Below are 27279 nucleotides of genomic sequence, written 5' to 3' on the forward strand. Positions count from 1 at the left end.
TAGCCTGAAGTGATCTAGCAAGACTAAGGCCTCATGCACACACAGATTTTTTTGCAGCCACTCTTAGGGGCATCAGGCTTTCTTTTTTTTTTTTTAACTGCTTCCAAACGGACTTCTATGTTATCCTGTGTGTCCATGCACACATAGATGTTTAGAAGCTTTTAGTAGTAGTAACTTTTACCAGCCAGTGCATTCAGGAGCAGCAGTGTTTTGGCATAAAAAACACTTGACGCATCTAAACGCATGTTAACGCTAGGCTTGGTTAGAACAAACAATACTTGAGGCAGTTCACAGCATGCACTAAAGAGAACACTAAGGGCTCATGTACACGGGCGTTTGGAAAACTCTTCTGAACGATGGAAACTGACGGCTGGAAAACAGTAGGTTAAAAACGTCAGTTTAGCCGCGTTTGCATACCGTGTTTATGCGCGTTTGTGTTTAGAAGCGTTTTTAAAAGATAACCTCAGGAGACCTTCCTAAATGCCCAGAATGCACTGAAAAATAGTGAAAAATTAACTATTTCAGACATTTTGAGAGAAATAGAGAGAGCAGACGCAGAAAGAGCAGTATGTGTTGAGATGACCTGTCTTTTCTGGTTGTATTCACTATGGATCCCATCATGAGCTTAATGCGGCACGTTCTACCATTGTTTCCTGCACCGGAAACCTGGAACTGACTGCGCTGGTGTGCCCGGGTCCATTTGAATACATGGAAAATGCTTTTCATGCATTTCTGATGATGAAAAAAGGCTCTGGACAGCGTCTGGACATGGAGTAGTTAAAAAAACATTTCTAAACACAAACGCTTATAAATGCTGCTTCCACGTTTACATGTATTTGGCGTTTGAAACTCCGGTAAAATCTACTCCTAAACACAAGTTTGGTGCGTTAAAAAAAAAATGCCTGTAAACGACTCTGTGTACATCAGTGTTTCTCAACTCCAGTCCTCATGGACCCCCAACAGGTCATGTTTTCAGGATTTCCCTCAGATGAAACAGCTGTGGTAATTACTAAGGCAGTGAAACTGATCAAATCACCTGTGCAAAATAATGGAAATCCTGAAAACATGACCTGTTGGGGGTCCATGAGGACTGGAGTTGAGAAACACTGGTGTACATGGACACATAGGAAAACATTAGGGAGAGTTCAGGGTCTGCTGAAAAAATGCTGAACAGCTCCTGAACGTGAGTTTAGCAGCTGCAGTGTACATGAGTCGTAAAGAGCATTATTTTTTATCAATTGTTCTGGTTAAAGTTCCACTTTTAAAGAAAACAAGTTTTGATTTACATAAACTAGATAAGATGGTTACTTTAGCAGGGTCCCCTTTTTTTTTTTTTTTTTTTAATTTTTATCACCTGCATGCTTTAGAAGGAACCCATAAGCCAGAGATCTGCTGAGTACCTTTTACGCAATGAGAAAAAAATAAAACCTAACAGACTCTTCCATCCATACAAGGAGATAGATGGAGGAATTCCCTCCACTGCGACATTATATTCTGACAGCCGCTGGAGGAATACAATGATCAGTGGCTGCAATCACTGATTAAGAGAAGTTTTTAAACATTCAACTTCTGTTGAGCGGGTTCTGCCACACAGTGATTGTCATTTGTCTGGTCCCTGTTGTACTGGCCAAATTTCGATTGGTGTATAGCCAGCTTGAGGCCCCATGTACACGGGACACTTCTGAACAATGGAAACTGACTGCTGGAAAACGTAGGTTAAAAAACGTCTGTTTAGCCTTGTTTGCATAAAGCGTTTATACGCGTTTTTTAAGGATAAGCACAGGAGAACCTCCCAAATGCCCAGAATGCACTGAAAAGTAGTAAATTATTAACTATTTCAGACTGTTTCAGAGAAATACATAGAGTAGAAGTAGAGACAGCAGTATGTGTTGATGTTAGCTTAGGTGTGAGTTGCTCATTAACATTTCTTTTGTTTCCAAGGGTGGGAAAGGTGTCTGGTGGAGGGAGTCATTAAGGTCACCTGGCAGGGGGTCTTCATGAGGAATTTGAGGTGTAAATGGTCATTAACATATCTTTTGTTTCCAAGGGTGGGAGAGGTCTAAGGTGTGAATGGTCATTAACATATCTTTTGTTTCCAAGGGTGGGAGAGGTCTAAGGTGTGAATGGTCATTAACATATCTTTTGTTTCCAAGGGTGGGAGAGGTCTAAGGTGTGAATGGTCATTAACATATCTTTTGTTTCCAAGGGTGGGAGAGGTCTTAGGTGTGAATGGTCATTAACATATCTTTTGTTTCCAAGGGTGGGAGAGGTCTGAGGTGTGAATTGGTCTTTACAGTGTGTAACAAGCTTGGTAGGAACATCCTGTGTTCAGTGTATTGTCCATCTGAGTACCTTGAAAATGCTTTGCATGCATTTTTCATGGTGAAAAAAGGCTCTGGACAGCATCGGGAACTTGAAGAGTTAAAAAAAAAAAAATTGCAAACGCTTATAAACGCGATTTGCCGCGTTTACAAGCGTTTTGCGTTTGAAATGTTGATAAAATCGACTGATGAGCGCAAGTTTTCTGCGTACAACAAAACAACTGTAAACTCAAATGCCTGTAAACGAAGATGTGTACATGGACACATAGGAAAACATTAGGGTGATTTCAGGGGCTGCTGGAAAAAAAAAACGCTGAACAGCTCCTAAACGTGAGTTTATCAGCTGCAGTGTACATGAGCCCTTAGAGTCTGGGGGAACTCTGCACCAGATAAGCAGCATATGTGTACATCATATATGGATTGTCACCCCTATCCCCTATGTTTTTTCTGATCAACTTCCCCCTCCTCCACTCCCTCCCTCTCCTTTTTTTGTCCTCTTCTTTTTTTCTGCCTGAACCCTAATTCTACCCTCTTTAGCGCATACCCCCATTTAAAACAAGAAAACCATCCTTAGGACCAACTGCCTCTCTCACTTGACAAAAGGACTTTGTTTGCTCTTGCAGTTGGGGGAGATAAAAAATGATTTGGCCGAGTTTTTACTGACCCTCAACCACTCCCCTTAAGCTGTAAAGTAAGCAGACAGAGGTGTACACTTAGTGGCTGTGGTGAAGCAAAGCGCTCGGCTGTAGCAAGAATTAAACCCCCCATTGCATTTGGCTGGTGGTACCGTCTGCTGAGTGTGACTCTTTCAAGTGAATAGGGCCGCGTTGTAACTGCCTATCCAAGCACAAGGTTGAGGTGAGGTTGTACTTGCTTTTAGGGGTTAAAACAAACAGTGAGGAGGCAACATCACTTCCTCACTTTCTGCCAAATGTCCACTGAAAAGTGATCCACTGGCCCCATTCACACCTGAGTGTTTTGTAGTTCAAAGGTCTAAAACTCTCAAAGAAAATCTCATGTATGTCAATGGTGGTTATTCACATATAACTGTAGCTTGATGCCTGGTGCTCCAAATGTTACATTAACACTTCTGAGACCGATTTTGGGTCATTTTGACCCCCTAGGCTTCAGTTGGAACGCCTGGGAATTCTAGAATCGAGCTTTTTTTCAAACCTTTTTTTTGGCCTAAACTGGTCTCCCACCCCTAGTGCTTTCTATTGGGTTGAAAAGTCTGAAGCTTGAATACTCAGCTAAAACCCTTAAAATACACTTTTAAAATGCTTGTAGATATGAGCAAAATGCTCAAATAAAAACGCCTAAAAATTGTTGTGAATGCAGCCTAAGGGATACCCAATCAATGAACTCAAGTCTAACTGTGCAGCCACGTGGCCTAGTTATGTCTGCACTCACCGGCCACTTTATTAGGCACACCCGTTCAACTGCTTGGTAACACAAATTGCTAATCAGCCAATCACATGGCAGCAACTCAATGCATTTAGGCATCTAGACGTGGTGAAGACGACTTGCTGAAGTTCAAACCAAGTATTGGAATAGGGAAGAAAGGGGATTTAAATGACTTTGAACGTGGCATGAGTGTTGGTGCCAAATAGGCTGGTCTGAGTATTTCAAAAACTGCTGAGCTACTGTGATTTTCACGCACAACCACGCTTTACAGATAATAGTCTGAAAAAGAGAAAATATTCAGGGAGTGGCAGTTGTGTGGAGGAAAATGTTTTGTTGATGTCAGAGGAGAATGGGAAGACTGGTTTGAGATGATAGAAAGGCAACAGTAACTCAAATAACCACTTGTTACAACCAAGATATGCAGAATACCATCTCTGAATGTAAAACACATCAAACCTTGAAGCAGATGGGCTACAGCAGCAGATGACCACTCCGGATGCCACTCCTGTCAGGCAAGAACAGGAAACCGAGGCTACAATTCATACAGGTCAACCAAAATTGGACAATAGAAGATTGGAAAAACAATGCCTGGTCTGATGAGTCTCGATTTCAGCTGCAACATTCAGATGGTGGGGTCAGAATTTGGTGTAAAAAACATGAAAGCGTGGATCCATCCTGCCTTGTATCAACGGTTCGGGTTGGTGGTGGTGTAATGGTGTGGGGGATATTTGCTTGGCACACTTTGGGCCCCTTAGTACCAACTGAGCATTGTTTTAAACACCACGGCCTGCCTGAGTATTGTTGCTGATTATGTCCATCCCTTTATGACTCCAGTGTACACATCTTCTGATGACTACTTCTAGCAGAATAATGTCACAAAGCTCAAATCATCTCAAACTGGTTCCTTGAACATGACAATGAGGTCACGGTACTCCAGTGGCCTCCATGGTCACCAGATCTCAATCCAATAGAGCACCTTCGGGATGTGATGGACTGGGAGATTCACATCATGGATGTGCAGGCGACGAATCTGCAGCAACTTCTTGATGTTATCAAGTCAATATGGACCAAAATCTCTGAGGAATGTTTCCAACACCTTGTTGAATCTATGCCATGAAGAATTGAGGTAGTTCTGAAGGCAAAAGGGGGTCCAATCCGATACTAGCAAGGTGTACCTAATAAAGTGGCTGGTGAGTGTACGTAACCGCTTTGATACAGATTGCCACTCTGAACTGTTTCCATGAATCCTCTTGTATACGTAACATAAGATTGTGTTGACAATAATTTAGGAGCTGCCATCCTTATCCTTCTTTTATGTAGTAAGGTACTGCCCTGGAACAAGCATGTGTGTATCATGCATGCTGACACTGCACTGGCTACATCTTTTTTGTATTATTATTATGCAGAATTTTTATAGTGCCAACAGTTTGCGCAGCGCTTTACATGTGGGCAGACAGTACAGTTACAATTCAATTCAATACAGGAGGAATCAGAGGGCCCTGCTCGATAGAGCTTGCAATCTAAAAGGAAGGGTCAAATGATACAAAAGGCAGTAATAAGTACAGTTGTTAGGTGGGGGCAGGATAGGCTTCTCTGAAGAGCTGGGTTTTCAGGTATTGCCTAGGACGGGTGTCGGCAACCCGCGGCTCCGGAGCCGCATGCGGCTCTTTTTCACCTTTCCTGCGGCTCCGGAGCACACTGCCCACCAGGTGACAGGCAATAGGGTCGGCAAGCCGCGGCTCTTTTAATGCAGATCTTCTGTGTGCCGGGCGCCCGCTGGCAAACATTGGCTGTCAGGATGTAGGCGGGGCAGCCCGGATGTAGGCGGGGCAGCGTGACGAACTCCTCTCCTCTCACAGTCCGCCCTGAAGACCAGAACGGCGCGGGAACCCAGCGAGAGGAACGCGCGGAGCAAAGGTAAGTGAATTCACACAATATGGGGAATGAATTACTATGGGGGATGAATTACTATAGGGGGGATGAATTACTATAGGGGGGATGAATTACTATATGGGGGATGAATTACTATAGGGGGGATGAATTACTATGGGGGATGAATTACTATATGGGGGATGAATTACTATATGGGGGATGAATTACTATATGGGGGATGAATTACTATATGGGGGATGAATTACTATATGGGAGATGAATTACTATATGGGAGATGAATTACTATAGGGGGGATGAATTACTATATGGGGGATGAATTACTATAGGGGGGATGAATTACTATATGGGGGATGAATTACTATATGGGGGATGAATTACTATATGGGAGATGAATTACTATGGGGGATGAATTACTATATGGGATGAATTACTATATGGGATGAATTACTATATGGGGGATGAATTACTATATGGGGGATGAATTACTATAGGGGGGATGAATTACTATATGGGAGATGAATTACTATAGGGGGGATGAATTACTATAGGGGGGATGAATTACTATAGGGGGGATGAATTACTATAGGGGGGATGAATTACTATATGGGGGATGAATTACTATATGGGGGATGAATTACTATATGGGGGATGTATTTTCAGTTTTAAAAATGTTTCTCTCAAAATAAATTTCAATCGTGGTTTTGGCGAGATTTGGCTCAGTCGAAAAAAAAGGTTGCCCACCACTGACCTAAGGCTATGATTGTGATTATGACGATACACTGTGGCCCTGATTAACCCTTTGCTTACTGGGCCCTTAAACCCCCTTCATGACCAGAGCGCTTTTTGCAATATATGAAGTGTCGGATTTGTTTTAAATGTTGCAATGGTTTTGCGGCTCCCAGTCTTTTTTTCCCTCTCGGAAACGGGTCCAAGTGGCTCTTTATGTCTTAAAGGTTGCAGACCCCTGGCCTAGGAGATAGCCAGACAGATTGGGGTAGGGAGTTCCATAGGATGGGAGAGGTTCAGGAGAAGTCTTGGAGATGAGCATGGGAGGAGGAGCCAAGGGAGCTAGAAAGCACAAGATCTTGGGAGGAACGTATTTGGTATTTTAAGACTAGGTTAGTGATGTAGCGGAGGGCAGAGTTGTGGATGGCTTTGTAGGTTATTGTTAATATTTTGAATTTCATTTGTTGGGTGAGTGGCAGCCAATGGAGGGATTGGCCGAGAGAAGTAGCAGACGTTGAACAGCTGATACGGTGGATGAATCTGGTATCAGCGTTTATGATGGACTGAAGGGGGGATAGTCTATGTAAAAATATGTGGAGGGAGTTGCAATAGTTGAGGCAAGAGATGACCAGAGAGCAATTTGGGGTGTCATTGGTTAGAAAGGGGCCTAATTTGAAGATGTTGCAGAGGTTGACGCGGCAAGCTTTGAACTTTGAATATTGATTGCATGTGCGGCTGTAAGGAGAGTTCAGGATTACACCTAGCACCTTGGCATGGGGGATGGGTTGATGGTTGTGCCATTTGATCTTGATGGAGTCCTCAGGAGAAGGGACATGTCAGGGAGGAAATATTATGATCTTGGTTTTGGATAGATTGAGTTTGAGGAAGTGGTGTGACATCCTTGTTCTTTTCACTCTTTCTGTTACAGATCCCCCTAACAGATGTGGTTGATCCACTGGATTTTGAGGAGTATCTCACGTGTCATCCCCCTGAATCAGACTGTGAAGCCCTCAGAGACCTATACGACTTCCCCGCTGATGACATTGAGATCTTATACGAGCCCAGAGAATGCCGCACCCTGGAGCCAGCAGCTCCAGAGGAGGGGTAAGAGATGTTAATACAAAAAAAAAATATTTCCTTTGGGAAGGGCATGCAGACAACAAACAGTGACATTTAATAAAATCTGAGGTTTAGGCTTGGTCATTTTTATATAATTGTATTGATTGAGCTTGGATCAATGTAAGTGTGTATGTGCCATACCTGCGGGATCTGTGCGAAATCCCAAGATCACAATAGTAGGCACCGCTGCTACAATGATCTCTAACCTCTGCGTGCCATACCGAGCAGCTGCATTGTGAACACTGGAGGTTGCTCACTTGGTACTGGTGCACCAATTCAAGGAACACTTTGCATTTTCTCAATGAATGCAAAGCATTCTCTGACTGGACAAGTTGGAGAGCCAGGGCAGTGATGTCATGATCTCCACTTCGGCCAATCAAATAACACATTGCATTCATTGAGAAAATGCAAAGTATTGTTTGAATGGCACCCATGTTGAGCAAACAAGTAGCAGAGCAGTCACTCAGCACAGAACCTGGGAGCTAACAGCAATCACTCTAGTAGCAGTGCCCACCACAGCAATTTGCAGCTTCCAAAGGGATTCCCCGGTTGTGACACATACATACTCCAAGTTGGAAAAACAAATTGTAAAAATTGTCATACCTAAACTTCAGCTTTAAGCTTCGTTAATGTGATCGCCTGTAATCCTTTGGAGGGTAAAACCTCCACCCACATTAGTGATAGTATGTCCATCACCTTGTGTCTTCTGTTACAGAAAGCTGGATGCTCGTGTTCGTGATGCACTCAAAGTTTATACCCATGACTGGGTGATTGTACAGAGGAGGTAAGTAATGACAGGGCCTATAAAAAACACACAGTACATAAACAGAAGTATAGTTTCACCCTGTAGGAAGAGGTTTCTCTTGCTTCCAGCTAAGATGTCTCTTGAAATGTGTTCAAGTGGCCCATTAAAAACTGGTAGATGGAAGTCTTCTGTTCCGTACTGTTATTTCAAATACAAGACCGCTGGAACAAGCAATTGTGTCACTGTGATAGAAGGTTGTCCTGTGACATTGCATCCTCCCCTCTATTATTTATTACTGTATATGTGAACATAATATATATGTGTGTGTGTGTATAGTAGTATGTATGTATATATATATAGTGTGTGTATATATGTATGTATGTGTGTGTATATAGGAGTATGTATGTGTATATACAGTCATGGCCGAAATTGTTGGCACCCTTGATATTTCTCCAGGAAATCATGTATTTCTCACGAAACGTATTGCATTAACACATGTTTTGCTATACACATGTTTATTCCCTTTGTGTGTATTGGGACAAAACAAAAAAAGGGAGGAAAGAAAGCAAATTCGACATAATGTCACACAAACCTCCAAAAATGGGCTGGACAAAAGTATTGGCACCCTTTCACAACTGCGGATAAATAAGAATGTTACAAGCATGTGATGCTCCTGTAAACTCACCTGGGGCAAGTAACAGGTGTGGGCAATATAGAAATCACACCTGAAAGCAGATAAAAAGGAGAGACGTTCACTTAACCTTTGCATTGTGTGTCTGTCTGTGCCACACTAAGCATGGACAACAGAAAGAGGAGACGAGAACTGTCTGAGGACCTGAGAACCAAAATTGTGGCAAAATATCAACAATCTCAAGGTTACAAGTCCATCTCCAGAGAACTAGATTTGCCTTTGTCCACAGTGCGCAACATTATCAAGAAGTTTGCAACCCATGGCACTGTAGCTAATCTCCCTGGTCGTGGACGGATGAGGAAAATTGATGAAAGATTGCAACGCAGAATAGTCCGGATGGTGGATAAGCAGCCCCAAACATGTTCCAAAGACATTCAAGCTGTCCTGCAGGCTCAGGGAGCATCAGTGTCAGCGCGAACTATCCGTCGACATTTAAATGAAATGAAACGCTATGGCAGGAGACCCAGGAGGACCCCACTGCTGACACAGAGACATAAAAAAGCAAGACTACAGTTTGCCAAAATGTACTTGAGTAAGCCAAAAGCCTTCTGGGAAAACGTCTTGTGGACAGATGAGACCAAGATAGAGCTTTTCGGTAAAGCACATCATTCTACTGTTTACCGAAAACGGAATGAGGCCTACAAAGAACAAAACACAGTACCTACGGTAAAATATGGTGGAGGTTCAATGATGTTTTGGGGTTGTTTTGCTGCCTCTGGCACTGGGTGCCTTGACTGTGTGCAAGGCATCATGAAATCTGAGGATTACCAAAGGATTTTGGGTCGCACTGTAGGGCCCAGTGTCAGAAAGCTGGGTTTGCGTCCAAGATCCTGGGTCTTCCAGCAGGACAATGACCCCAAACATACGTCAAAAAGCACTCAGAAATGGATGGCAAAGAAGCGCTGGAGAGTTCTGAAGTGGCCAGCAATGAGCCCAGATCTAAATCCCATTGAACACCTGTGGAGAGATCTTAAAATTGCTGTTGGGAAAAGGTGTCCTTCCAATAAGAGAGACCTGGAGCTGTTTGCAAAGGAAGAGTGGTCCAAAATTCCGGGTGAGAGGTGTCAGAAGCTTATTGATGGTTATAGGAAGCGACTGATTTCAGTTATGTTTTCCAAAGGGTGTGCAACCAAATATTAAGTTAAGGGTGCCAATACTTTTGTCCAGCCCATTTTTGGGGTTTTGTGTGACATTATGTCATATTTGCTTTTCTGCCTCTGTTTTATATTTGTTCCAATACATACAAAGGGAATAAACATGTGTATAGCAAAACATGTGTTAATGCAATACCTTTTTTGTGTGAAATACTTGATTTTCAGGAAAAATATCAAGGGTGCCAACAATTTCGGCCATGACTGTATAGTGTGTGTCTATATATGTGTGTATGTATGTATATATGTGTGTATATATATAATGTGTGTGTGTGTGTATGTATGTGTGTATATATATATATATGTGTGTGTGTGTATAGTAGTATGTATGTATATATATATAGTGTGTGTATATATGTATGTATGTGTGTGTATATAGGAGTATGTATGTATGTGTATATATAGTGTGTGTCTATATATGTGTGTATGTATGTATATATGTGTGTGTGTGTGTGTGTGTATGTATGTATGTGTATATATATATATATGTATGTGTGTATATATATATATATATGTGTGTGTGTGTGTGTACGTATGTATGTGTGTGTGTGTGTGTGTATATATATATATATATATATATATATATATATATATAGATAGATAGATACACACACTGCAAACAGTTTAGGCATGTGTGAAACAATGCCGTAAATGAAGAATGCTTTCAGAAATAGTGTTAATAGTTAATTTTTATTTAACAAAATGGGAAGTAAATGAACAGAAGAGAAATCCACACCAATTTCATATTTGGTGTGACCACCCTTTGCCTGTAAAGCAGCATCAATTCTTCTAGGTACACTTGCACACAGTTTCTCAGTTTTTGAAGGAACTCGACAGGTAGGTTGTTCCAAACATCTCGGAGAAGCAACCCACAGATCTGTGGATGTAGGCTGCCTCAAATCCTTCTGTCTCTTCATGTAATCTCAGACAGACACCATGATGATGAGATCAGGGCTCTGTGGGAGCTAAACCGTCACTTCCAGGACTCCTTGGTCTTCCTTACACTGAAGATAGTTTTTAAAGGAGATGTATAGCAAAAGCTTTTTTGGCTGTACTTCTGTGGATCACAGGAGTGCAGTTCGTTCTGCACTCCTGTGACCCATTTTCAGCTGACATCACTCAGCCGGTCCAGGCTGGGAAAAGATCCCAACTGCAAAGTCGGGATCCACCCCACAGTCTGGAGCAGCAGCTGGCCCAGGCTCTCAGCGAAGTTCTTAGAGCCTGAGCCAGCCGCTCCCTCCCCTCCACAACCCAGTGTTCCAGAGAGCGCTTGGGGAGGGAGGGGGGTGCTTGGGGGCTGAGCAGACAGCGGTGACTGACAGTCCTGCTCTCTGCTCATTGCGGCTGTGAGAACTCAGCGTTCAGCGATCATGTGATCGTTGCGTTCTCATACTTAGAGCCGGCAAGGAACAGATGCAGCATTGGACTGATCCTGCATCCACCTAGATAAGTATAAATAGGGAAAAAAAAGTCCTACTTCTATTCTGATGACATTGGCTGTATGTTTTGGGTCGTTGCCCTGCTGCAGAATAAATTTTGGGCCAAAGCTTGCAAGGAACCTTCACCATGCTTCACAGTTGCCTGCAGACACATTATTGTACCACTCTCCAGCCCTTTGTGAACAAACTGCCTCTTGCTACAGCCAAATGTTTCACATTTTGACTCATCAATCCAGTTCCATTTTTGTGACCTGTTCTGGCCAGGCTTCTGTGGACAGTAGATGGGTGTACCTGGGTCCTACTGGTTTTCATTAGTTCTGTGCTGCCTGCACTGCTGGACATCTTGCAGTGTTGAAGGGAAGTAAGCATGTGTCATTCATCTGCTGCATTAGGTTTCCTTGCCCAAGCACTGCACCCATGATCCCCAACATTTTCCTTTGCTTTGCACTTCTTCAAAAGGGCTTTAACAGCACATCCTGAAACCCCAGTCTACTTTGAAATATTTGCCGGGAGAGATGCAGTATAACTACCTTGTGTCTTGTTGCTGTGCTCGGTCATGCCATGATGTATGAAACTGGGGTGCACAGCCTCACCTTAGCAGCAGAGTTTGGCTGTTCCTGACCAAATTTTAGGCCTCCTACACAGCTGTCTCTGTTTTAGTTAATGACTGTGTTTCATCCTACATATGAAATTGATGATCATCAACACCTGCTTGGTATATTTGTTTAATCATACACCTAAATCTAATCCTGCATAATCCATATAAAAAACTCCATATAAATATATATATATGTGTGTGTATGTATGTGTATATATATGTGTATATATATATATGTGTGTGTGTGATATATATATATATATATATATATATATATATATATGTATGTATGTATGTATGTACAGTTGTGACCAAAATTATTCAACCCCCAATGCTGTAAAGGGGTTTAGGGACTATAGTGTACATTTGGAATTGTATTCAGAATCAAATCCTACAAGGACGTTGTAACTACCCAAATGCAACTAAAATGACATCAATTGTTTATGTAATACAGTAGTAAATGGTTCTTATGTGGTTTCTTCATTGCCACAATTATTCAACCCCTTAAAGACTACCACTCTGAAGAACAGAGGTTCATACAGGTGCTTTCCATCAGGTATTGAAAACACCTGTGGATGTCACCGAGCAGCAATCAAGCATAATAAGCACCAATTAGGCAGCTTTAAAATGACTGTGATACTCAGCTCCTTCTAGACATTTACTGGTGTGGTTACAAACATGGTGAAGGCAAGAGAATGGTCCAGGAAGACAAGAGAAGAGGTGATTTCTCTTCACAGGAAGGGCAATGGCTATAAGAAGATTGCAAAGATGTTAAACATACCAAGAGACACCTTAGGAAGCATCATTCGCAAATTCAAGGCAAAGGGCACTGTTGAAACGCTACCTGGTCGTGGCAGAAAGAAGATGCTGACTTCGACTGCTGTGCGCTACCTGAAGCGTAGAGTGGAGAGAAGTCCCCGTGTGACTGCTGAGGAACTGAGAAAAGATTTGTCAGATGTGGGTACAGAAGTTTCAGCCCAGACAATAAGACGCACACTGCGTAATGAAGGCCTCCGTGCCAGAACTCCCAGGCGTACCCCCTTGCTGTCTCCAAAGAATAAGAAGAGTCGACTGCAGTATGCCAAAAGCCATGTGGACAAACCACAAAAGTTGTGGGATAGTGTTCTGTGGACTGATGAAACAAAATTAGAACTGTTTGGGCCCATGGATCAACGCTATGTTTGGAGGAGGAAGAACAAGGCCTATGATGAAAAGAACACCTTGCCTACTGTGAAGCATGGTGGAGGGTCAATCATGCTTTGGGGCTGTTTTGCTTCTGCAGGTACAGGGAAGCTTCAGCGTGTGCAAGGTACCATGAATTCTCTTCAGTACCAGGAGATATTGGATGGAAACGTGATGCAGTCCGTCACACACCTGAGGCTTGGGAGACGTTGGACCTTTCAACAGGACAATGATCCCAAGCATACCTCCAAGTCCACTAGAGCATGGTTGCAGAGGAAAGGCTGGAACATTTTGGAGTGGCCATCGCAGTCACCAGACTTAAATCCGATTGAGAACCTCTGGTGGGACTTAAAGAAAGCAGTTGCAGTGCGCAAGCCTAAGAATGTGACTGAACTGGAGGCCTTTGCCCATGAAGAATGGGCGAAGATACCCGTAGATCGCTGCAAGACACTTGTGTCAAGCTATGCTTCACGTTTAAAAGCTGTTATAACTGTAAAAGGATGCTGTACTAAGTACTAAGATTGAATGTCACTTGGGGGTTGAATAAAACTGATAATGCTGTGAGCACAGAAAAGACATTTGTGGTTATTTCATTATAACTGTTATGTTATATTTGTCTGACCTACAAGTGCCTCTTTAATGTAAATGTAAGCAAGATGACTGAATGATCAAAAGCAATGTCAAACTGGCCAAAACACTCAATTTCAGTGGGGGTTGAATAATTTTGGTCACAACTGTATGTATGTATGTATGTATGTATGTATGTATGTATGTATGTATGTATGTCTGTAGCTTAGGTAGAAATTCCCCTGTAAGTCAGATTGCACTTGCAACTGCTTCAACCCAATTCCACTGCCACGACTCTAACAAAGAGCAGATTTAGGGTGGAGTCACTACATATTGACATATTGGGAGGTATTTTCAATGGTTTACTTTGAAATAGGTAATTGAAGGAGAGAAACCAAAACGGATGATAGTGGAGATGGCATAGAATCCATTGAGAGCCTTGTGGCTATTTTTGTACAGCTTACACTTGAAGTGCAGTTGTCTCTTATTGTCACTATGGTTTTCTGTAAATAGGTCTCAGCGTCTGAGCACGGCGTACACTCCCATCACTGCAGAACGCCAGCGACAACGGCAGAAAGCTCTGAACCGCCAGTTGTATGAGCTGGATGAAGCCACAGAGGAGAGGGGGGCTCCTGAAGAGCAGGTAATTTAATGTCAAGGCTTAAAACTGACCTCCTGGAAAATGGTTAAATACACAGTTGTAATACATATATGTGAGATGTTTTTCCTGGATTTGCACAGTTCTGCATTTAAATAAAGTTCCTGACCCTTTCCTGAACACAGCTGAAAAAAGCATAGATGTGACCGTGTCCCATAGGAAACCATGTTAAATGGACTGTTGTGTTTCTGGTTCACACCCGCATAAGTGTGAACCAGACCTTATTGTGCCCTGTATCCCTGCTTGGAAGCTTTTTCCCCAATTTCTATCCCAGTGACCCCTAAGGCATTGCTGTGAGTTTCCTGAATTGTACTTTGCTTATGTTCCTATGAAGAATCTATTAGAGAGGGAGGAACACCAGTCTTTAGTGAATTCTCCATAGCAGTAGATGCAGAATCCACTCCAGAGAGGAGATGCAGTAGATTTAGCTCACAGCAGGCCCCTGAATGTCATCGGTACAGGAATTGGAGGGAAAAAATCCTAAATTTCCATAGCAGGTCCACAGTCTGCAGTAAACACGAAAAAAATATTTAATCTTTCCCATACAAAAAAAATAATGGTTGGAGTTCTGCTTGGCCTTATAATAATAGAATCTGGTGGGTATAATAAAATGTCTAAAATATTATTGTACATCAGTTCTGTTTGGTTTCTTGGCTCAGGGTGAGCTGACAAGGTGGCATCTCTCTTGACTCCTCAAACAGATGAACCTGTGCTTTGCTAGTACAAAACAAAATATTATATTATATATATTATATTTACTTTCCCATTGTTCCCCCATCACTGTCCTCTGCCAGAAATGAAGAAAGAAATCCCAACTTGGAGCTTACACAGGGGAGGGGGGGGGGGTTCTGTCTGTCTCCTTTTGCCTATGTGACAGCGCTGGGCCAGTCACCGAACAGCAGCATATGAGTGCAGTAGGTTCATTACTATATTCAATGAAGGTATAAATGTGGTAGAAAATCACTCAAATAAATTTTTTTTTCTTTTTTGCACATCAATAGGAGGAAAAAAAAAGAGTATCTGCCTCAATGGATGAGACCCCCCGGGGCAGTTGGGCTTCTAGTATATTTGACCTGAAGAACTCTGCTCCAGATCCATTGCTGCCAGGTCTCCTGGAGAGGACACCACCAGAAGAGGTGGACAGAATGAATGAGGAGCAGCGTAGAGGGAGCCGACACCATCATATCCTCACTCTCTATCCGGCTCCCGATGAGGTGACACTAACAGTAATTTAAATAACTTCATGGTACCCATTTCCTGAGTGTCTTATTACCCTGTAATATCTTATTACAGTAACCCGGCTCCCGAGTGTCTTATTCCCCCTGTAATATCTTATTACGGTAACCCGGCTCCCGAGTGTCTTATTCCCCCTGTAATATCTTATTACGGTAACCCGGCTCCCGAGTGTCTTATTCCCCCTGTAATATCTTATTACAGTAACCCGGCTCCCGAGTGTCTTATTCCCCTGTAATATCTTATTACAGTAACCCGGCTCCCGAGTGTCTTATTACCCTGTAATATCTTATTACAGTAACCCGGCTCCCGAGTGTCTTATTACCCTGTAATATCTTATTACAGTAACCCGGCTCCCGAGTGTCTTATTACCCCTGTAATATCTTATTACGGTAACCCGGCTCCCGAGTGTCTTATTCCCCTGTAATATCTTATTACAGTAACCCGGCTCCCGAGTGTCTTATTCCCCCTGTAATATCTTATTACAGTAACCCGGCTCCCGAGTGTCTTATTACCCCTGTAATATCTTATTACAGTAACCCGGCTCCCGAGTGTCTTATTCCCCCTGTAATATCTTATTACAGTAACCCGGCTCCCGAGTGTCTTATTACCCTGTAATATCTTATTACAGTAACCCGGCTCCCGAGTGTCTTATTCCCCCTGTAATATCTTATTACAGTAACCCGGCTCCCGAGTGTCTTATTACCCTGTAATATCTTATTATCCCGGTAACATGTTATTGCAGTAACCCGGCTCCTTCTCTATATTCACAAGTTCTCTTTTGCCATAGGATGAAGCTGTGGAGAGATCCACCATTCCTGAGGTACCCAAGGAGCACTTTGGTCAGAGGATCCTGGTCAAATGCATATCACTCAAGTAAGCATTATTTTGGTTGTTGTTTCCGTCTTTCCCTTGGTTGACCCTGATGGAATGATTTTTCTTTAATCGATTTTCTTTTAATTTGTTTCATATGCTGAGATGTGGACAAAGAGATATTTGATCTGCCTTGGTGTTTTACAGGAACTAAATTCTCAAGTATAATACAACCTGCTCTTAAACATCTGAAAAATGCATCAATATCTCCTAATCCCATCACAGCTCACTTTGAACAACTGCAGTTGTTAAACTCCTTTCCCAAAAAGGTCTTCTTAATGTAAATAAGGTGCTAGTACTCTAGGCTGCATTTACCATTCAGAGGCACTCAGAAATTTGTAGTGCATGGTTGTATATTGCTGGAGGATTTTTTTTTTTTGAGCATGCTTCTTCCACTGTGTCTCATAATCCTCAAGAAATGTAATCTGTGCCAAAACGGATTTATTTTATTGCCTTCTTGACCATGATGGAGTAGTAATTGACTTCACAAGTGGAGCAGTAAGTTAAAGTGGTTATAAAGCCTAAACAGTTTTTACCTTCATCCATTCCTTTAGGCATCCGTATACCCCCCCCCCGACTTGCATTAGCCCTTATATAATCCAGCGCTGTGCCCATTTGCAGCTCTTCTCTCCCCTGGTCTTACTAGCTTTGATGTGGCAGCAGGAACCTTTGGCTCCCGTCCCTGTCACTCAAAACCAGTGACAGTGGAGCAGGGCTGAGTTCCGCTGTCTGTGTCAAGAGTGCCTTTTTATGGGGGGCACTCAGTGGAAGGGAGGAGCTAGGAGCACCGGCAGGGACCTGAGGAGAGGTTCAGGGCCGCTCTATGCAATTTCATTGTACAGAGCAGGTAAGTATAAACACATTAAATCTAAACTCCAGAAAAATGGATAAATATACAGAAAAAATATATATGGGAGCTGAATTAACTTCCAAAGGATTATTATTTTTGTCCATTTGGTTCTGTGATTTATACAGCACAGTCCTATTTGACAAGGTTGAAGACCTAATTTTTCTTTCTGCAGTTAGTTTAAGACTTAGAGGTCTTGCCCCTACCAGACTCTGTGATAGAAGAAAACAGCAGTCTGATGAAATCATCTTTGTCCGTCTGCTTGTTGCTGCTAACATGTCCATTGTTAGTACATGAACACCACAGCACAATTAACTGGCTTCTTGTGCTGCTTCTCCATCTCCTAGTCTGAACTGTTCTGTACAGGGTATGCACAATGATGTATTCCTTAAAGAGGAGTTCTGCCCCCCCCTTCCCAAGTTTTGCCCCCCCCCCCATCCCAAAAATGTAAAGTCAACAGCTACAAATACTGTAGATGCTGAATTTTATATTAGGGCACTTACCTGTCCAGGGTTCCAGTGGTGGCCTCACCCCAAGCTGATTCCTCAATTGGCTGTCATCTTGACTAAGGGAAACCAGCAGTGAAGCCTTGAGACTTCGCAGCCAGTTTCTTATTGCGCATGCGCGAATCACGCTGTAGTTTGTGAATGGGCCACAGTCCTCTGGGACCTGTGTGAAATGTCCCAGGAACGTTCAGCTTAATACCAAACCTCCGGCTTCATAACAAACTTATACAACTATATATGCTACATTCGTCTTCTCTAACCATCGTCGGGCTTCATGCCATGCGCAGATTACCTGCTCCAAAATGCGCTAGAGTGACTGCCCAAGAGCTGACTTTGCATATGTTATCTGGCTCTGCCCTGTCATTGCCAGATATTGGCAGCAGATGGTTGATATTTTATCCACTGTACTATCTGTTCTGGTGCCATACACCCCAGAAGTATGTCTGCTGGGTATCTTAGATGAGGAACTATGGCCGAGATACACTAGGAATGTGTTAAGGGAAACACTCTTTTTAGCTTGTAAAGCGTTAGCACTCAAATGGATTCAACCCACTCCCCCATCTGTAAATGGATGCATTTGGGCAATCAAAAATTACCATATGAAAAGCTTATCCTTGAACATAGGGGTTGCCCTAGGAAACACAACAAAGTGTGGGCTGTCTGATGCTTCTCTACCCTCATGATAACTAACACTTGAGAAAACCCATTTCCTTCACAGTTTTTGTATTTTGTATTTGGGAATTGCAGCCTAGCAAGGCTTGCAATATGTCTGAATATAAGTTTTACTTTGAGCTCAGGGAAAAAGGTTGGATATCAACCTTGACAGTAGTGTCATATTTTTTATACTTATGTGAGGTTATATACAGTGGGAAAATAATTATTTAATCCCCTGCGGATTTTGTAAGTTTGCCCACTTACAAAGAAATTAAGGGTCTATAATTTTTATCATAGGTGTATTTTAAATGATAGAGACAGAATATAAACCAAAAATACAGAAAAAACACATGATACAAATGTTATAAATTGAGTTGCAATTCAGTGATTAAAGTATTTTATCCCCTACCAACAAACAATAATTCTGGCTCCCACAGACTGGCTATGTGCTCATGTTGTATACAGATTAGTCCTGTCAATTTAAGGTGTTCCTAATGACAACTTGTTATGTGTATAGAAGACACCTGTCCACAGAATCATTCTTCCTCACCATCATGGGCAAGACCAAACAGCCATCAAAGGACATCAGTGACAATATTGTAGACCTGCACAAGGGTGGAATGGGCTACAAGACCCTCATCAAGAAGCTTGGTGAGAAGGAGACAACTGTTGGAGTGATTATTCGCAAATGGAAGAAATAGAAAATAACCATCAATTGCCCTTAGTCTGGAGCTCCATGCAAGATTTTGCCTCATGGGTTAAGGATTATAATGAGAAATACGTTTCCATGGATTGAAATCCTGCAGCACCTGCAAGGTCCTCCTCCTCAAGAAGGCACATGTACAGGCTCAACTGAAGTTTCGCAATGAACATCTAAATTATTCAGAGAAGGATCGGGAGAAAGTGCTGTGGTCAGGTGAGACCAAAATTGAGCTCTTTGGCATTAACTCGATTCAGTGTGTTTGGAGGACAAAAATTGTTGACTATGACCCTAAGAACACCATCCCTACAGTCAAACATGGAGGTGGAAACATTATGCTTTGGGGCTGTTTCTCTGCTAATGGTACAGGCCAACTTTACCGCATTGAGGGGCCAATGGACGGGGCAGTGTATTGTAAAATCTTGGATAAGAACCTTCTTCCCTCAGCCAGAACATTGAAGATGGGTCATGGACGGGTCTTCCATCATGACAATGACCCAAACATACTGCCAAAGCAACAAAGGAGTGGCTCAAGAAAAAGCACGTTAAGGTCATGGAGTGGCGTAGGCAGTCTCCAGACCTTAATCCTATACAAAGTTTATGGAAGGAGCTAAAACTTCGAGTTGCTAAGCTACAGCCAAGAAACCTTAAGGATTTAGAGAAGTTCTGTAAAGAAGAGCGGACCAAATTCGTTCCTGAAATGTGTGCAAACCTTGTAACTAACTACAAGAAATGTCTTACCCCTGTGCTTGCCAACAAGGGTTTCTCCACCAAGTAGTAAGTCATGTTTTGCTGGGGGATCAAATACTTATTTTACCCACTGAACTGCAACTCAATTTATAACATTTGTATTGTTTTTTTTTCTGGAATTTTTGGTTGATATTCTGTCTCTATCATTTAAAATACACCTATGATAAAAATTATAGAACCTTCATTTCTTTGTAAATGGGCAAACATAGAAAAATCTGCAGCGGATCAAATCATTATTTTCTCCACTGTATTTGCCTTCATGTTTGTGTACCACAGTTTGTATTTCTCTCAGCTTATGCGGAGGGTCATGTTTTATGTATCCCTGTTTTGTACCTTTGTCAATTAAAAGAGTTATAAAAAAAAGTGATACTAAAGGTTCAGATTTTTTGTTTTAAAAATAACAAACACATTATACTTACCTGCTGTGTGCAGTGGTTTTGCACAGAGCTGCCTTGATCCTCCTTTTCTTGTGTCCCCCGTCGTCACTTCTGGCTCTTCCCCCTTTTGGCACTTGTGCGTACTCGCTTCCAGTCTGCCTCTTTGTGTCTATAAGGGGGTCCCCTGCTCTCTCCTCACTGGCTGTGACTGACAGCAGTGGGATCCAATGTCTTCTGCTGCTGTGTCTGAGCCAATGAGGAGGGAGAGACTCAGGAGAGCTACTGCTTCTCTGCACATCAATGGATCAAGATAGGGCTCACGTAAGCATTTAGGGGGCTGAGGGGGGATCTTCAGCCTTTAGAACTAGTTTAACCCCTTTGCGCCGGCCGCACACAAATGTGTGGCCTCCTGGCGTCTGGGCCTAGACGCTGAGCGGCCGCACATTTGCGTTCAGGTAAGAAAAAAACATGTGTGCTGAGAGTTCGCACCCTGCGTGCTCCCAGCACACATGTCCGGTACTCACGGAAAGGTCCCGGTCTGCTCTTTCGATCGGGACCTTTCCTGTACATGATCCCTAAACCACGCCCCACCCACCCCTCCTCCCAGCATCTGAAACTCCTAAAGGGCCGGGAGGCGCCGGCGGGAAGGGGTTAATATAAAGCTGCATCAATTTGTCTCTGTTATATACACCTGGAGATTAGTGTTTAAAGGTGTGTGTTTATGGGTCGTATTGACCTACTGTATATGTATTTGCACAGTGTGCTTAGATGTTTTCCTGCAGTGCAGTTATAAAGAAGAATTCCAGGCATAGTATATACGGTAATTACATTGGTCCAGGTTGGACCAATGTAACTGTGTATATACTATACCTGGCCAATGCTTCTGGAAAGCCCGGAAGTAGACATCACTACCCCAGTAATCTTCACTTGCTTCTTGATCTCGTGCTGAGCGGACAACTTGATGCATTGTGAATAGGAGATGAGCCGCTTGGCACAGGCGCCATTCAGAGAATTCTTTGCATTTTCTGAATGAATGCAAAGCATTCTCTGATTGAACAAGGTGGAGAGTGTGATGTCAATGCCCCACCTCTCCACCTCATACTTTGCATTTATGAATGGTGCCCATGCTGAGCAGCTACCTCCTGTGCAGCAGGCCAGCCAATCAGCACGGGACCCTGGAGCAAGATCACTGAAGTAGCAGTGTCTAGGTATTCTGGACCCAACTAGACCAATGTAATTCTATAAAAATATATCATGCCTAGATTTCTTCTTTAAAATATTAACTGGATCGTCACTGTTAGAATTTAATTCTTTGTCCCTTTTTTCAGGTTTGAAATAGAAATTGAGCCAATATTTTGTGTGATGGCCCTTTATGATGCCAAAGAAAAGAAAAAAGTAAGTTATAGCAGCATACAATACAGAGGATGATTTACGGAGGGGCTGATTTGCTAAAGGCTAATAGACTGTGCACTTTGCAAATACCGTTGCACTCTACAAGGGTATTTGCTCCATAGCTTTGTAAATTAGGCGAAGTTCACTTTGCAAATTGTGCCCAATCACATGCAAAGAAAATAGAAGAAAAATGTTTTTTGCTTGCACATGATTGGATGATCTAGGCAAGCAGAGCTTCCCCTTATTTACTAAGCTTTGGAACAATTGCCCTTGCAAAGTGCAACTGCATTTGTTAATTGCACAGTCAATTGGCCTTTAGTAAATCAACCCCAGATTGTAGAATGTAGTCATGTGCTGAAACAATAATTCAAATTGAGTTTTGAGAGTTGCTGCCCTGTGTACATTTATGTTTATTAGCGCTCAGAAATATCTCCTGCATGTTGGGAAAGCATATCTGCACATATCTCTATCTATCTATCTATCTATCTATCTATCTATCTATCTATCTATCTATCTATCTATCTATCTATCTCTTCTAATAGTAGCACCCATCAATTGTTAGTGTCCTAGGATTGACTTCTTTTCTCAGCTCTGCTGATTTAAGGCTTACCCTATTTTTTTTTCCCAATAAGTTGTTTTCTCTTCCATTAAGATTTGCCTCTATGTACATAGCTACAATGGGTCTCTTTGGTTTCTCGTTGCTATGTGATACAGTTGACCTTAGCCTCAGAATTTGGTCTTGCTATGACCGGACTCTGCTGGGTCAGGCATTGTGGGTAGGACCTGTAAGCGACCCTCTGACATTTGGCATCGCTTGAGCATTTTCAAATTGGCTCTGGCTCAGTTAGCTGCAGAGTGCTTCCAGGCCCAGAGCTGTTATCATTGCCTTTGCGCTTGCTCTGTCTGAAGTCTTACTTTTGTTTGTGAGTGATACATTTGGGCCAAGCATCAGGGGCGCTCCTTCATTTTTATTATTCACTTGGTACCTATGTTGGATCCTTTTTTCCAACGGACTTGCCGTGAAAGGAGTTAATGCTGTTGAACTGGGGGCTGACACCATAACGCTGAGTGTAGTGTTGTGCAATCTGTGATCTCTTTTCATCTGTGATGGAGGTCACATGAAACTTGTGTCAGGTGTAGCTGGGCATCTTCCCCCTCTTAGGGGAGGTTTTTGCTACAGCTGTGTGTGCCTTTATGTCGCAGATTGCCCTGTTTGTCTCTGACCCTAACTACAGAGGCCTCAACCAATCTACCACACCTTCCCCTATAGATTCAGACTGTAGTGAAGAACAAAAGACAGAGCACACCAGCCTTGCGCATTACCTCACTAAACAGTTAATGGATTTATTGATTTAGGAGATATACTCACAAACTTAGTAGTAAAACAAGCATGTAAAGTCCAAAGTTGAACCACACGATGAGACACATGCGTATCCCATCAGAAGGGGGGATTCTCAGAATGACGCTGACACGTTTTGAAGGGGGATCCCTTCTTCATCAGAGCTAGATTCAGTGCCTGTGGCCTTTGCCGCTTGGAAGCTCTGTCTAATACAAAATTACAGGTATAGATATTGCATAGTTACATTGGTCCTACATTATGATTTGATTACCATAGAGCTGCATTAATTTGTTTGTTTTCTGTTCTTGGAGATTAGCGTTAAAGGGTGTGGGTTGATGTGCAGTATTCACATGGAGTATTTCCGCAGCGTGTTTAGGTGTTTTCCTGCAGTGCAGCTATAAAGAAGAATTCCAGGCGTGGTATATTTTTACACAATTGCATTGGTCCAGCTTTGACCAATGTAAATATATATATTATACCTGGCCCCTGGAAGCTGAAAATCACTGAAGCAGACACAGCTACTCCAGTGATCTCCACTTACTTAGGGGTCTTGTGCTGTGCAAATGACTTGGCTGCTTGGAAACTCTGATACCAAGCTGCTTAAAGAAGAATTTCAGGTATGGATATTTTTTACATAGCTATAATGGTTCTGTTTGAACCAATACAACTGCATATACCATAACTGCGGGATCCCCCGGAGAGCTAAAAATCACTGTGGTAGTGATTGGACAAGGTGGAGAGCATGATGTCCCTGACCCACCTCGCCTCCTCATCCAATCACAGAACGCTATGCAGTCATTGAGGAAATACAAAGTGTTCTCCTAATGGCACCTTTGCAGGACCCAGTAGTTAATGAAGATCATTGTAGTAGCGATGTCTAATACAATGATTTCCAGCTTCTATAGGGATCTCCCAGATCTGGTATTGGCATAGTTGCATTGTTCCAAACTGGACCAATGTAACTATGCAAAAATATCCATTCCTGGAATTCTTTTTTTAGGTCACTGACTGATAAAGGAGTGCTATTATATCTAATTAAAAGGGACAGTTTTGGCCCTTATTGGTGCTCCATACCCTAAAACCGGAAGATTAGCCTTTTGCTTCTACTAGTCCCGTAGCTAGTCTTAGGTCCTACAGGGCCCCTAAAGCCTACAAAATCTTCCCTTCCCACCAGTTTTGATTTCTTTCTATATGACATTCAGAAACACCGAGAGTATTTTTATGCCTCCCAAGCACTTTTTAGCACTATACCATCCCAGTGAGAAATTTGTCACTAAATGGTCTGTTCCAGCTGTGTAATTGGTCCTCCCATTCAATATGATGCCAGCCGGTTGGGTTGAGGGGCAGTATAATGAGTTTAGACTTAGTTATGAATGCATTTTCTCCTCCTGAAAAACATACTGGAGCTCGGCATTAGACAGGCCTGTTGTCAGGTCATGAGCTCTGGATCATCCACTCATCAATTATCAATGAGGAACAGGAAATCTTGCTGCAAACTAATAGCAGAATCAGATCTTCTCTTGGGGAGGATCTCATTTTCCAGCTCTCTTTGTAGTGTTCCTGGCATGGACAATTGCCACTCAAATTATCTTACCCAGGAGCATCTGGACCCGTGAAGGTGGTCTCGGTGGACCAGGACCTGTTTCACAAGTGGGTTCGCCGGATATGAACCTTCTGGCCACCAGATTCAAAAACCATCTGGACAAGCTTGTATTCAGATCCAGGGGTATGCCAACAGAAGAAGTGGATGTACTAATGCCTTGTGGCATTAATACACTCTGATCCTTTCCTCAACTGATGCTTCTTCCTCAATTGCTTCTCAAGATCATAGAGGGAAATCTGGTAATTCTCATAGCCCCGGATTGGCCCAAGAGAGCATGGTACTCCGACCTCATAAGACAACTTGCTGATGCACACTGCCAACACTGCCTGGATCTGCTGTCCCAAGGACCAGTTTGCCACCCTTCTTCTAGGTTAATGGCTTTAACATATGGTTGTGGAAGCCTAGGTTCTAAAGGGCGGTGTCATCTATGGGAGTTTTATCCCTACGATGCTAAAAGCTAGGATGTCCACTTGCTGCAAGATCTACAATTCAACACGGAAGGTGCACTTTGGTGCGAGTCCAGAGGATTTTTCCCCAAAAATTTAGCCATGATCCTTTATTTCTACGATCTGTAAGAACTTTTATGGAGTGCTAAGTGATGCTGCTCAAACGATCCACAACCCAAGAGGTGCTGGTGTCTTAAATGCTCATCCCAGCAGCCTAACGAGGTAAACTATATGGAGGCACCACTTACCGTCCGCTCAGCATGTATCAAATACTGAAGTGCAGCCTCAGGAGGAACTGAGACAGCTCTTCACTATATGATACACATTGAACTGACGGTGTGCAGCGCCTCCATATGTTATACCTCGTTAGGCTACTGGAATGATCCTTTCTTTCTTGTGGATGGAACCCCACCACCACTTGGCCCTTAGTACAATCAAGGGCCAGATCTCTTCTCCTGCCTTTCTTTTCCGGAGAATTCTGGCTTTCCTTACAAAGATAAGAATAAATCAAAGAGTGCGCTAAATATAAGTAAATACAAAAATTATTAGTTTAAAATAATGATGTCCGTGATAGAAAAAATTTTATATAAAAGTCCATCCACCATAACGAAGTAATTAAACAGTTCTGAAATCTTGTATAAATCAAACATCGTGCAAAAAAAATCCACCACCGGAATCCGCCCCGTGAGGACGTCGGATGACGAAACTAATAGGGTGGGGCTTCTTTTGGATGTGATGTCTGGACGCTCCTCGTAGACTGTCGGTTGTGATATCGCGGTGAGCGAGTCTCGTCCCTGCTTTCTTGAGGCTGTCATTGCTGGTGTCGGCTAGACACCCTGTATGTGAGTGCATTTCTGACGTTTTAGTAAAACATTTTGGTTTTAAACGTACTGCACCATGATTTCCTTTTTTGATTCCCCGAACATGATCTATGGTATGGAGACATGAAGACTACCTGCTGTTAAAGGCTATTCCATATTGTGCTGATTGGCTGCTTGCAGTATATTGCTCCCAGTTTGGATTATTTCTGCTGATCATCGCTCCCAGAGCAAACGCTATCTTTGCTGATTTATAATCTGGTCAGCATGGAGCTCTGGTGAGTGTACCCATTTAATTCGGTGGTGGATTTTTTTTGCACGGTGTTTGATTTATACAAGATTTCAGAACTGTTTAATTGCTTTGTTATGGTGGATGGACTTTTATATAAAAATTTTTCTATCACGGACAATATTTTAAACTAATAATTTTTGTATTCACTTATATTTAGCGCACTCTTTGATTTATTCACATTTTTACCTTTTTTTGGTTAGGAGTGCAGCTTTTGTTCTGTTTAGTTTGTGGCGCTTTTTTTTTTTTTCTCTATTTCTCATATTATAAAGATAAGAATAAGAAAAGGCCGCACAAGCCTTGTACATTACCTCACACACAAATCTTTTATTTGGAATTAACAGTTGTGTACTCACAAACGCCAAGTAAACACAAGCATTTCATGACCCTCAATGGTCCAGAGTGCTGTGTTAGTCCCATACACAGATGGACATTCAGAGCATGGCTAATGCATTTCGAAGGAAAGCTATGAGGAAGAGGGACTCTTCCCTCGAAACGCTTCAGCCATGCTCTGAGTGTCCATCTCTGTGTATGGAACTCTCACAGCACTCCGGACTATGGACCATTGAGGGTCATGACATGCTTGTTTTTTCATGGCGTTTGTGAGTACACATCTGTTATTTCCAGATAAAAGATTTGTTGGGGGGGATAATGCACAAGGCTTGTGTGCCCTCTTCTTTTTTTCTTATCTTCCAGTGGCTTTTTGGGCTTCCCAAGCCCTCAGGGGGCTACACAGCTTTGCCAGACTGAACTGAATTGAATAAATCTTTCCACACATGCCAGATCCGGTCTTGAGAGTGCAGGAGATTTTTATTGCTTCTATTTCCTTACAAAGATCAATACCTTTGTGCAAGTGGTCTCCCATGTGGTTCCACTAGTCATTTTCTCTCTACCTCCATGGGTTATGAAGCTGTTTTTTTTTTTTTTGTGTGTGTTTTCAAAAGCCTTTGAATCTGAG

At 42.5% G+C, this 27279-nt stretch overlaps 1 protein-coding gene across 4 annotated transcripts in view; it reads left to right on the forward strand.

The window, feature by feature from the left end:
- The window catches only part of LOC149436208 (dedicator of cytokinesis protein 7-like), a 251727-nt gene that overhangs the window by 67735 nt on the left and 156713 nt on the right, over positions 1-27279 (forward strand). For all 4 annotated transcript variants that reach the window (XM_089661880.1, XM_089661883.1, XM_089661882.1 and 1 more), the window contains exons 3-8: positions 7273-7448; positions 8179-8247; positions 14350-14479; positions 15496-15708; positions 16518-16603; positions 21763-21829. In XM_089661880.1, the coding sequence (XP_089518006.1) occupies positions 7273-7448; positions 8179-8247; positions 14350-14479; positions 15496-15708; positions 16518-16603; positions 21763-21829 (741 nt within the window). The remainder of the gene's footprint in view (positions 1-7272; positions 7449-8178; positions 8248-14349; positions 14480-15495; positions 15709-16517; positions 16604-21762; positions 21830-27279) is intronic.

The sequence above is a fragment of the Staurois parvus genome, unplaced genomic scaffold (assembly GCF_062004578.1).
Source record: "Staurois parvus isolate SC_StPar_1 unplaced genomic scaffold, SC_StPar_1.0 ptg001400l, whole genome shotgun sequence".
In the NCBI taxonomy this organism is placed as follows: domain Eukaryota; kingdom Metazoa; phylum Chordata; class Amphibia; order Anura; family Ranidae; genus Staurois; species Staurois parvus.